Source organism: Protopterus annectens, chromosome 4.part0 (assembly GCF_019279795.1).
Source record: "Protopterus annectens isolate FY-2018-M chromosome 4.part0, PAN1.0, whole genome shotgun sequence".
NCBI lineage: Eukaryota > Metazoa > Chordata > Ceratodontiformes > Protopteridae > Protopterus > Protopterus annectens.
Genome location: NC_056733.1, coordinates 761243262 through 761256294, shown reverse-complemented (window position 1 = coordinate 761256294; position 13033 = coordinate 761243262). Strand labels below are relative to the sequence as shown.

The 13033-nt window shown below is 41.4% G+C and overlaps 1 protein-coding gene across 1 annotated transcript in view; it reads left to right on the top strand.

Moving 5' to 3' along the window:
- The window catches only part of CHFR (checkpoint with forkhead and ring finger domains), a gene marked incomplete at its 5' end in the record, with an annotated part of 992863 nt that overhangs the window by 444078 nt on the left and 535752 nt on the right, over window positions 1–13033 (top strand). The window contains 1 exon segment of the mRNA XM_044068718.1: window positions 12053–12172. Within this exon segment, the coding sequence (XP_043924653.1) occupies window positions 12053–12172 (120 nt within the window).

Sequence of the window (13033 nt, the reverse complement as noted above, 5' to 3'; positions counted from 1 at the left end):
CACAGGAGGACAGCCATTTGCTAAATGTCAAGCTTCACTCTCTGCACCTAACAGCCTGGCATATTCTGTTTTGAACCATAGTGGGCCTCCACTTCCTCAGCAAGTCTTGAATGTTATTTTGGAAGCTAGAAGGCCTAGTACAAGGAAAGTGTACGCAGACAAATGGAAGAGATTTTTATTTTGGAGTGCAGCAAAGGATTTTGATGTTTCTGAGCCTAATTTGTGTGTGGCTCTTCAATATCTTACTGAGTTACTAGACAAAGGTTTGTCTTTCTCTTCTGTTAAAGTTCATGCTGCAGCAATTTCAGCTCACTATGATTGTGACCCACCATTGTTTTCTCATCCTTTGTTCAAGCAATTTCTTAGAGGGGCAAAGAATATAAGACCCCCACGAAGAGCTCCTACTCCTGCTTGGGATCTCAATTTTGTGTTGGAGAAACTCACTCTACAACCTTTTGAGCCTGCAGCTACAGCTGAGTTGAAATATTTATCATGGAAGACTGCTTTTTTGTTGGCCATTACTTCTGCAAGAAGGGTTTCTGAATTACAGGCCCTTATGGCGGTTGAGCCTTTCTTGATTTTCCATAAGGATAGGGTATCATTACGTACTTATCCTTCCTTTATGCCTAAGGTGGTTTCTAGTGTGGCTTTAAACCAAACTATTCATTTGCCTACTTTTTATGCAAATCCCCAAAATAAAGGGGAAAAGATTTTGCACACTTTAGATGTTCACAGGCAGTTGCGTTATTATTTGGACAGAACTAAAGGGTTCAGGCAGTCTCAGCAGTTGTTTGTTTCTTTTGCTTTGAGTTCTCAGGGCAAGCCTGTGTCAAAACAAACTATTTCTAAGTGGATTGGGTTTTGCATTGCTTTCTGTTATTCCCATCATGGCAAGGAGATTCCAGCTGGGATTAGGCCTCATTCCACTAGGGCCACTGCCACTTCAACAGCTTTTTTGAGGGGAGTGGCAACCAAGGATATTTTGGAGGCAGCTACTTGGAGTTCTGTGCATACTTTCTCTAGGCATTATCACCTGCCACTTTACTCTAAGTCCAGGGCTGGTTTTGCCACTGCTGTTTTGCAGGGCATTTTGGCAGCTCCTGCTTCCTTGTAGTTAGCCATCCTCCCTTACCTCTGCTTTGGGATTCTACCCAAGTGTAAGGACTGCAGCAATGTGAGATGAAGAACATAGTACAGTTTTGTACCTACCATAAATGTAGATGTTCAAGATCCACATTGCTGCAGTCAACCCTCCCTCCTTCCCTCTGTAGTTAGAGGTGGTTGTGTGGGTTGGGTTGTACATTTTGTGTATATTGTATGTATTGTACATATAGTTAGTGCAAGGGTGGTTGGTTGGTTGTTTGCTGTCTTTTGGTTTTGACCTTTATTTTTAGGGTCTTCTGACATCTGGGGCAAGAAAAGACTGAGGATATGACGTCGGTCATGCGCATTTGTACCCTGACGTCCTGATGTCAGTCAAATGCGCCCTGACCGACGTCAGCCTTATACTTTGATATTCGGGCCGACCGAGGACAGCGGACAACCCAAGTGTAAGGACTGCAGCAATGTGGATCTTCGAACATCTACATTTATGGTAGGTACAAAACTGTACTTTTTGGTTCTTTAGAGGCCTCTTGCAGGGCTGCAGTTACTGGATCTGTGATTAGGAGGCATGCCTGGTTAAAGGAACAAAATTTGCCTGATCATGTTAAAGCTAAATTGCTAGATGCACCTTTACAGCATGATTCTCTGTTTAGTATTAAGGCAGAAGAGGTTTTAAAGAAAATGGAAGACAAAGCTAAGTCTATGCAAACTGTTAAAGATTTCTTACAAGTGCAGCCACCTAGATTCAGTAGACACTGGCCTACAAAAAATTAGTCCTTTCCTGTGTCAGACATAGCTCAAAGGGGCAAATCCAGAAGCCCTAAGGGTTCCAGGTACCAGGCTCAAGACTCATACAGGTCAAAGCAATGGGGCGCATCCGCCTCCAAATCTGGAGGAGATAAAGCACAAACCTACAGAAAGCAATCCGAATGACTTCCCTCTGCCTACACCAAGCACTTATCTTTTGGTAGCACCCATAGGGGGAAAATTAGCACATTTTGCTCAAAATTGGCAGTTAATAACCCAGGACAAGTGGGTACTGAACATCGTATCACAGGGATACAGATTCCATTTCCGCACTCTGCCAATGACAAATGGTTGGCCAGACCTGCCAAAAAACCAAAGGGCAGAGGCACAGAAACAGGTTGCGTCCCTCATGGATATGTGGGGCCATTCAGACAGTACCAGAACAGGAAAAAGGACAAGGTTTTTACTGTTCTTGGTACCCAGAAAGGACAAGGCCTGGCGGCCAATACTGGATTTATCGATTTTGAACACATACCTGGACATTCCAAAATTCAAAATGCTCACTTTGCAACAGCTTCTGCCCATGCTGGGCAAGAATGCTTGGCTGGTGACTTTAGACTTAAAAGAGGCATACCTGCATGTCTCAATAAGACAGTCATGCAGAAGATACCTCAGATTCAAGGCTGGCTTAATGCATTACGAATTCTCTACACTGCCCTTTGGCTTATCTACTGCGCCCAGGGTCTTTACAAAGTGCCTGGCACCAGTAATTGCATTTTGCAGACAAAGAAGCATTCAAATATATCCTTACTTGGACGACTGCCTCATTCAAACAGAGAACAAGGACACTCTTCTATGACACCTGGCATTTGTGAAAAAGCTTCTAGCATGCCTAGGGTACACAATAAACGAAAAGAAATCACAACTAGTACCCTCTCAAAAGGTAACATTCCCGGGTGCAAGCTTGCATACAACTGCCCAGATGGCTTACCTCACGCCAGACAAACAAAGGCAACTGACTACTTACTTCAAACTGATGGCAACAGAAATCCATTCTTCTGCAAGACAAATTCTGCAGGCTCTGGGCTTCATGGCATCCTGCATCCTACTAATTCCATATGCAAGACTGCATATGAGGAAACTTCAGTGGTACCTAAAAAGTTTATGGAGTCAACATTCACACAGTCTGGAAACAATGATTCCTCTCATTCCCTGCCTGCAACAGGAGTTTCTATGGTGGGCAAAGGCCTGTCCCCAAAACATGGGACAGCCCTTCACTCTACCCCCTGCCAGCCAAACCTTAACAACAGACGCATCAGATTATGCCTGGGGGGCCCACATGGCAGGAAGATGCATTCAGGGCATATGAGCACTGAATCAAATGCATCTACATATCAACCAGAAAGAGATGCTAGCTGTTCAAAATGCCCTAACAGCCTTCAAGGACTTACTTCATCTAGGACAGCTACTGATAAAGATGGACAACACCACAGTCATGTGGTATATAAACAAGCAAGGGGGCACACACTCATACCCCCTTTGCAGATTAGCCATGGCACTGTGGGACACAGCTTTGACCTACCAAATAAATCTTCAAGCTCAATTCCTGCCAGGAAAACAGAACACTCTGGCAGATGATTTAAGCAGAAACCTTATGGATCCTCACGAGTGGAAACTGAATCCACAAGTATTCAGCATGATAACAGAGAAATGGGGGAGCCCAGACATAGATCAATTTGCCTCCCCTCAAAATTATCAATTGAAAAAATTCTGCACAAGGACTTATCACAGACAAGCATAGAAAGTGGACGCCCTATCCTTCAGTTGGAAAAACCTGTCAGTTTATGCCTTTCCTCCTCTACCTCTTCTACCCAAGGTCCTCCTAAAAGTCAGACAAGAGAAGCCAAAGATGATATTAATTGCACCGGACTGGACCCGCCAATACTGGTACCCAGTCCTAAGGAACTTGTCTCAATACCCAGCATGGACCTTGCCTCAAAGGCCACAACTACTGTCCCAGCAAAACCATCAGATCCTGCACAATCAACTCCAAACTCTGAACCTGGCAGCATGGCTAATCATGTAATCATACAAATGACACCTCTCAGTAAAGCTGTGATGGATGTCATTTTGGAAGCCAGAAGGCCTAGTACTAGAAAATCTTATGCTGACTAATCAAAGAGATTCTGTGCTTGGAATCAAGCACAAGGAACTGATACAGCAGAACCACATATTCCTCAGATATTACAATACTTAACTGAGATGCTTGACAAAGGCCTATCTTTCTCATCAATCAAAATCCATGCCCCTGCCATTTCGGCTCATTACAATGCAGAGACACCAATCTTTTCTTATCCTTTATTAAAGCAGTATCTTAGAGGAGCCAAAAACCTAAGGCCTTCTAGAAGATCACCATTACCTGCATGGGACCTCAATTATGTGTTGGAAAAGCTCACCCTGCCTCCATTTGAACCAGCCGCTACCGCTGATATAAAGTTCTTATCATGGAAGACAGCTCTGCTACTAGCAGTTACTTCAGCAGAAGGGTTTCAGAGATACAGGCCCTCATGGCTGTAGAGCCTTTTATCATATTTTACCCAAACTGGATGTCTCTGAGGACAAATCCTACTTTTATGCCTAAGGTGGTTTCTAGTGTGGCTCTTAACCAAACAATTCATCTGCCAACTTTTTATCCAAATCCAAAGAACAAAGGGGAGAGAATTCTGCATTCCTTGGATGTACACAGACAGCTAAGATTCTACTTGAGCAAGACAAAAGCTCTAAGAAAAACTGAGCAATTACTAGTGTCATATGCTGCAGGATCAGAAGGAAAGGCCATCTCAAAGCAGACAATTTCAAAGTGGATAAGTCACTGCATCCGTTTCTCCTTACACCATGGTAAACCTGTGCCCAAGGGCATTAGGTCTCATTCCACCAGAGCTGCAGCTACTTCGGCAGCCTTTCTCAGAGGAGTACCAACCAAAGACATTCTAGAGGCTGCTACTTGGAGTTCTGTTCACACCTTTACAAAGCATTACCATTTGCCTCTCTACTCTAAGTCCAGGGCAGGCTTTGCCACTGCAGTGCTGCAGGGCCTTATAGCCGCACCTAATGCTGTTTAGACCCAGCCTCCCAACCATAGCTTTGGGATTCTACCCAAATGTAATGACTGCAACAGTGAAACACGAAGAACATAGTACAGTTGTGTACACTTACCATAAATGTAGATGTTCAAGTGTATTCACTGTTGCAGGTTACCCTCCCGCCACCCCCGTCATCCTACAATTTATCTTTCCTTCTCGATCTTCTACACCCTATGTGGTGTAGTTGCTTGTAGATGAAGGTAAAGTTCATATTGATGCATGTGTATATATATATATATATATATATATATATATATACTATTGCTACCTTTTTGGGGGCACCTGACAACCAGGGCAAGAAAAACTAAAGAAAATGGTGTCGGCTGCATGTTTTATATCCCTGACGACCTGACGTCATGGAAGAGAAGACAGCAACTGACGCAGGACCCAAGACTTTGGAATTCAGGCCGACTGAGGGCAACCTGCCAGCAGATTACCCAAATGTAATGACTGCAACAGTGAATATACCCGAACATCTACATTTATGGTAAGTGTACACAACTGTACTTTCCTTGAGGTATTTGGGGTTGGCTGTTCTACCTCGTGGGTGATTCCACCCACTGATGAAATTGTAGATCTTGTTTCTCGGCGGGCCTAGAAGGAATCTGATGTGGCGGAACCTCTTCCACTTAAGCCAGTTAAAAATCTTAGTACCACCTAGGAATAGGTCACACTGGAACAATGTTCTTGTGGTAAATGTTATAGTTGTGGTGGCAGCCACAAAGAAGGAACTCTCTAACTCTCCATGGTGAGCACATCTGTCAGTCCCCATAATAAAGAGTCCAGTGCTTTGGATAGCTTTGGGAAATGGACATATGCTTCAGTGATTTTTGCACTTAGAGTGCTGAGCGCTGAACTGTATAGCCCATATGACAAGGTTTCACAGACACTTGATGAAAGAACTAAGTCCCTTTTGGGTAATCTCCCTGTGGACATCCAGAAATCAGTGAAGTCCCAGCTGCCTACCCTACAATCTATGTCCATTCTATCCATGTGTCTGCTTTCTAACATAGCCGGTGATACATCCAGGGCAGTGGGCACCAGCATTGCAATTCGTTGACATGCCTGGATGCGCCAGTGCGACTTTGCAGAAGGCTTCAAGACGTCCTTCATTAATGCACCACTTGATGGCTCAACACTGTTTTGACCTAAAGTGAAAGGTATGCTCATCTTGAGTGAACAAGATGACATGACCCTGTCTGCAGAAAGGGCCTTCTCCTGGAAGCAAAAGAAGGTGTGTGTTGGGGGGGAGGGTATGGTTCCATAAATCCTATGGCTTTGTCCGGGTCACTGCTGTAGTTATTTAACCCTAAATCTTCCACAGATTCAGTAACTGTGGGATGCTCTTGTCCACATTTGACTCCTGGGCCTTCTTTATGCCCCCCTCCAATTCCCCTGATTATCAAATTTTTTCAGAAAAGTGCAAAAGACAAAAGTGATCATCATTGTCCCCCTTTTGGCTCCCCTTCCTCTGGCCTCATCTAGTATACCTGTGCTGGGAGTTGGCACCCATCCAGATCTTGTCAATCAACCATCCTTTCAGCCTCATCAGGACCTGAAAACTCTGAAGTTGACCAGGTAGTTTCTCCAATTCTAGCAGTGGCCAGGGACACCACGCTGTCTGCTACTGTAATTCAAATTGTATCCTCTTCACAGAAACCCAATACCAAGAAAATTTATCTCAGTAAATGATTTACCATGTGGGCATCCTCCAAAGGTTTGGACCCCTTTTCAGCTCCTCTTTCATCTGTCTTAGACTTTTTGGCAGAATTGTTTCACAAGTGATCTAGCTTCTCTACCATCAAGATACAGTTAGTGGTTATTTCAAATTTTCATGCAGGACAAAACAAACGTCTGTTGCTTCCCAGAGATTTCCAAGGCATTTTTTAAAGGAACCTTTTTTTGAGACCTCCAATCAGGAATCCAGTTCCTCCATAGGATATCAGTATCATGTTTCAGGCTTTGATAAAACCTCCATTTGAGATGGCCTCTACAGTAGACCAAAAATTTCTATCTTGGAAGAATCCCTACTTGATGGCTGTTACATCAGCAAGGAGGATTTCAGAGTTACAAGCCTTATGTAAATAAACCCCCTTATTTAGTTTTCAATAAAGATAGGGTTTATTTGAGAAGACATCCACAATTTTTCCCAAATAATGGGGGGGGGGGGGTTGTGGTTCCATAGATCCTAGGGTTTTGTCCAGGATGTTCCTGCTGTTACTTAGCCCTGAGCCCTCCACAGGGTCAGTAACTGAGGGATGCTGTTGTTCACAGTTGGCTGTTGGGCCTTCTTTATGCCTTCCCCCATTCCCTGGTTACCAAATTTCTTCAGAAAGCCAGAAGATGCAAGGCCAAAGTGATCCTTATTGCCCCATTTTGGCCCCCCTTCCTCTGGTCTCCTTTAGTATAACTGCCTGTGAGTTGGACCCCCATCCAGATCTTGTCAGTCAACCTTCGGTCAGCCTCACCAGGACCTGAAAACTCTGAAGTTAACTGCATATTTTCTCTATTTCTAACGGTGGCTGGGGGCACTATGCTGTCTGCTCCTGTAATTCAAATTTTATCATTTTCACAGAAATCCAATACCAGGAAAGTTTATGAAGCAAACCTTAATCAACCTGTCAGTCTACTGGTATTTTTCCCAAAGTTTGCCAACAAAAGGGAATATATTCTATATTTGCTAGATGTTCACAACAAACTACAATTCTATTTACATAAAATAAAGGATTTCAGGAAATCTGATCAGCTTTTCCTTTCCTTTTCTAAAGCCAAATTTTGTCAAGGAATATCTCCAAAGTGACTCTATCTAGGTGACTTTCCAACTGTATAATTTTTGTGTACAAAACAGCTGAGTCCAACTTTACAATGTAAACCAAAGGCACATTCTAGCAGGGCAGTACCTATCTCTGCTATTCTGTTGTGTGGGGAACCTATTGATTAGATTTATTCTGTCGCTGCTTGGTCTACTGTCCACATCTTTGTATTACACTACATGTTGGATGTACATTCAAGAGCCCGTACATCCTTTAGCTCCACCATTCTCAGGAATGACCTTTCGTTTTGCCAGTAGGTGTTTTGGTAGCTTGGAAGTCTATACCAAAGGTTGAATCAGATGAAAACAGACAGCGCTAAATGCAGAAATTATGTACTTACCATAACACCAGATTTGTGTAGCTTTTTGGGGCTGGTTCACCATCCCTCCCACTGTCTCCCAACCTAAGTTGATATTTTATACCCCAGTTCAGCGGTTGTACCTAGCCAGGGGCCTTGTCTGTGGAGAGGCTTTCCCTCTTGCTGTCTGTCATGGTTTCACTATTACTCACCATTATGTCAAGTAGGTCTGCATAGGTTTTGTTACAGGATGATGCATTGTAACTATAAGTAGGCAAAGTCGATCTAAGGTGCTCTGGAGAACTGAGGGAATTGTGGGTAGGGGAGGAGTCAAAAGCCCTGGATCCAGGCTTCTGAAAAGTGCCGAGGTTGGATCCAGTCAGATACAATAACCCAAAGCTTGAACCAGACAAAAACAAGACAACACAGATCTATCATACATATCTTTTCATTTATTCTGCCAATGTTAAAGGCTTCTCATTTTTAAACAAAACAACCAGCCTGTGATATCCTCTGTTTGCAGTTGGCTGGAGCTCGTTTTAAGAATTAAATTGGCTCAGCAGATGTTTGACAGTGTTTTGATTGGTGTAAAATGTGCCAAATCCTCACTCACTGCAGATCTCTTCTACTTGTAAAGCATTTTAAATCTGAATTCTCACAGATTGCCCTACTGAATATTATTTCTACCTGCAAATGATCCACTAAGTACAAAATACTGTTTATAACAGGACTGGCCACCACACATTTTGTGTAAAAGAACTCCAGCTCTGATGAGAAGTGTATTCCATACATCCTAGGCTATACATGTCATTCTTTGATATATTAACAAAGTGCATCTGTGAATCAGCTAGCTGTGGAAGTCCCATTCTAAATGAGATGCTATTATTTTTACAGGCAACATTTTACATTTCAAAATTGAATTCTGGTCTTGTTTACTCACCTCCACCCTCCCACCCCACCTCTGAAAAGGGGCAATATTGTAGTTTTACTTGAAAATCATTACAAATGTATACTGCTTGACATATTCAAAGTTATTGGTTTATTATCATTTACTCACATCAGACTCTGTCGAATGGTCTTGTCAATGACTCAGTCCACGAAAACTCGCATTGCCAAAATCCAGCATTGCCGAAATACAAAGCAAATGCGATCTAGAGACAAGTGTTAGAGTGGGTCAACATAGGGGGGAGATTTGTACTTCAGCAATATCGGAGTCCACCACGAGTAAATGATTAGATTGTGAGGTTTCTTAGGTCACTTGTAAGACATTTTGTAGATACATAATTCATCTTATGTATTGCAGGCACTGGAATACTGCATAGTAGCAATACTTTTGTTTTAAACATGATTAAAAACTTATACTACCCACCTACTTTTTGTGGCTTGCAGTGCGCCACAACTATGAATGAACTATGTTGGGGAACTCACTCTGTAGGTACGTGGATTAAGATTGTTTAGTTCGCTTAAAGTTTTAAAAAAGAAAACTGAAAAAGAAAATGAAAACTGACACCCCTTGGTCTGTTCCCTCCCAACTCACTATAATGCACAGGTGCTTCCGTGAAAGCCAGTTTAACTTGGCTGTTAATCAGCTAACCTGTTCAGCTACTCCAGTTGCCCACTGTGGTAACGTAATTCCTGGTGCCAGGCAAAAGTAAATAAATACATGCATAAAGCAAGAAAAATAAAAGCAAATTTGCAACTATTTTTAAATTAAAAACTTAACTAAAACTACTTATTTCAATGCATTTCATAACTGGAATGGAAGTGCAACACTCTCTGTTATCTTTAAATTGTGAAAGGGAGTGGGGGGATGACAAACTGGAAATCCATGAAGGAAGATTTGCACTGTGAATTAAGTTTTACTGAAGGAATCTGTATAGTTCAGAAGAAAGCCTGTCTGGGGCCTTGAGTGCTGATAAGAGTAGCTCTCATCAGTGCTTTTGCTGTTTAGGTTTTAACTTTAGCCATAGATAGTAAGCAAGTGTTATACTTCAGCAGATGTGAGAATTCTGTACTGATCAGCAGTCTATTATAAGCAGTTGAGAGTCTCTTAGGTATTGACTTAAGTGATGAAAGCAATCTTTCAATACCAAAATGATACCATTTAATTGTTAGACAGTTTGCTAAAGTACTTTTATCACGCTCCTCAGTCATTTCAGTCCTTGACCTGTCAAGTGTCTTGTACTCTTTCATTGATAACTCTCCTGCTATATCTTTCTTCCAGGTTTGAAAAGTGAGTTTTTCACTGTTTGCTCCACACTGAGGGCACCAAAGATAAATTCAGTAGAAAGCAAGAGGCCTTCTATTTTGCAGAATTAAAGATTTGCAGAATAGCAGGGACAGGGTTCAGTGAAGCAGACATCCCAGCTAACGGATTGCTTAACTCTATATGCAAATGTGAAAATCCTCTTTCCGTATATTATAGAAGCATGGCTACAAAATGCATCTGATGTAAAGTGTGGAGCTCACATAGGTTGTCTTCACAGGAAAGGGATTTGGAGTCTTGCAGCTAGACTTGTGCACCGAGCTTAATTGTATGGTTTCACTGAAGTCACTTTCTGGAGTAATGGCATTTTTGTTTCACTGACATCGCTTTCTGGAGTAATGACATATTTCTTCCCACTGTCATTTTCATCAGTAAGTTTACTTTTTGCTGCTTTTGGTGAATATCAGAAAGGTTGTGTCTTGCATCTTTGACCACATAAACAGCACATAGGCTCATATTGTCTTCTTTTGCTCCAGCATGGGAGATCACAGTACATTTACCTCCTTAAGATGTGTTTCCAGGTGGATTTTCCATAAAATCCCATTCAGTTGCGGGTAAATTACCAGCTAAATAGCTCAAAGCTGTTTCCAGGAGAAACTCCAGTGCTTAGGTGCACCCATTAGATGTTTCTATTTTTGTTGCATGAATACAAATAGAAAGAACTGCACATGTTCTTAGTAGGCATTGTCACGTCTAATGTGCCACTTTCACCTTTTTTTTGTCTCTTACTTTTTGTACACAGCAGCTGCTCTACTTTCAGCAGCAATTTCTACAGTGATAAAAAACACGGTTTTCATCTCTACAGGTACTGGAGGAACAAGACCTGCAGGAATCAGCATGTGGTCTTGGCAAAAGGTTGCTGCACACTGTCACAAGAAGTATAAATCCACAGAAGGTTCTGTCTGTCCTTCAAGACTGATATTTTTTGGTAACTGTACTTTTTGCTAGTTTTTTTTTCTGTGTGTGTGCTCCACCAGAATGCACATCTCATTTTTGAGTAGTCCATCTGGCAAAAAAAAAAAAAAAAATCACTTCTCCCCACCTGCACCCTGGCCACCCCTTCCTACACCTTAACTGTTAATCAAGCTCTGGTTGCTCTTTGTACAGACAGACATCCTGGCCTTGTTCCAGAGGGTGTACCCTTGTTTCTAGCTTTTGTACTGGCCATATGTATTAGTTATGAGTACTAAAAGAAATTCATATTGCTACATTGCAGAGGAGTATTTTTTTTCTCATTTTTTGTAGACAAAGGGAGTCTTTTCTTGTTATGCTTTGTAGAATCTTTGAAACTATGGATGTGCTGAAATGTGACTGTTTTGCACCAGTAATTCAGTCATAAGACAAAATGCTTTACTGGGTTATAAAATTGTCTGAATTATATCTTAGGAACCTGTGTATGTCAGTTTTGGGTACAGCTGTTTACAAGGAACTTTGTGTACTTTAATTCGTTAGAATCTTATTCCATATTTCTGGACTGCAGTTCCAAGTTTTCTGTAATAAGTCATTGTGTTTCTCTAATTTTTAGTGGAAAATGTACTCTTCAACAAAGTAACTTAATTTTATGGTTTAGTGTACTTTTCAACAAAAAAGCTTAATTCTATGGTTTGTTGTTGCTGCTTTAAGAATGCATACATCACTTTACTTACTTTGAATGTAATAAAAAAGTACTTTTTCCTTCTAGCTGCCCAGGAATATGTTTGCCTTCCTCATGGAAATCATGTGGTCTGCTCATGTTGTTTCCAGCCAATGCCAGACAGAAGAGACGATCCTGGACACTGCCCAAACATTACTCCTCAATATTGTAAGTACAAGACAGCAGCCACTTTTGATTGTATTTATTTTATTTGACATTTGTTTACCGTGGAGGTCTGACTGGGCAAGAAGCCCATTTTCAGCAGAGGCCCAGGGAGAAAAGCTCCACATACAAGTTAACAAATACAATTTTACATAGCTAAGCAGACAGATATACCTTACATTTGTTACAGCAATCAAACATAATTGAAATAATGTAATTCCAGGAGATACCTAATATACATATTATTGAAAAGGAAATTATAGGATGGAGACAAAAAAGGTGTTATGCAATGGATACAGTGGTTAGTGAATAAGAGAAGTGGTAGTGGGATATAGGGAGTGTTGTATGTGTCGTTAGCAAGGGAATGAGAGAGAGGACTGTGTAAAGAATAGGGGAAATGTTTAGGTGGTGGGAGAGGGGAGAAAGAAAAGGTTTAATCAGGGGAGATTAATGGAACTCTAAGAAAGAAGCTAAATAAATATTTAGGCCTTTTGAGGCAGAGAGAGAGGGGACTATAGGTGTGAGAATAATAATGTAATGATGGTGTTAAAAGGAAGAAACAGAATTAATTATTCTAATTATGAACACCCACGCAATACAGGGCATGTTTGTTTGAAAGTGTGAGAAAACTGGGTACATGTTAGAAGAACAAGCCAATTCAAAATACATTGGCTATAGCTGGTCAGCTGTGCATCTTGTTGACTTTTCTACTCTGAAAATGTATACTGTTTTTACATAAGACTTGCAACACAGTGGTTATATTAAAAAAATCATGTTTATAGGGCATTTTTAAAAGGATGGATATGCCTCTGAAATAAAATATACTGCCTCCAATGTTGCATCACCATAGCGATAAAATAAATCATT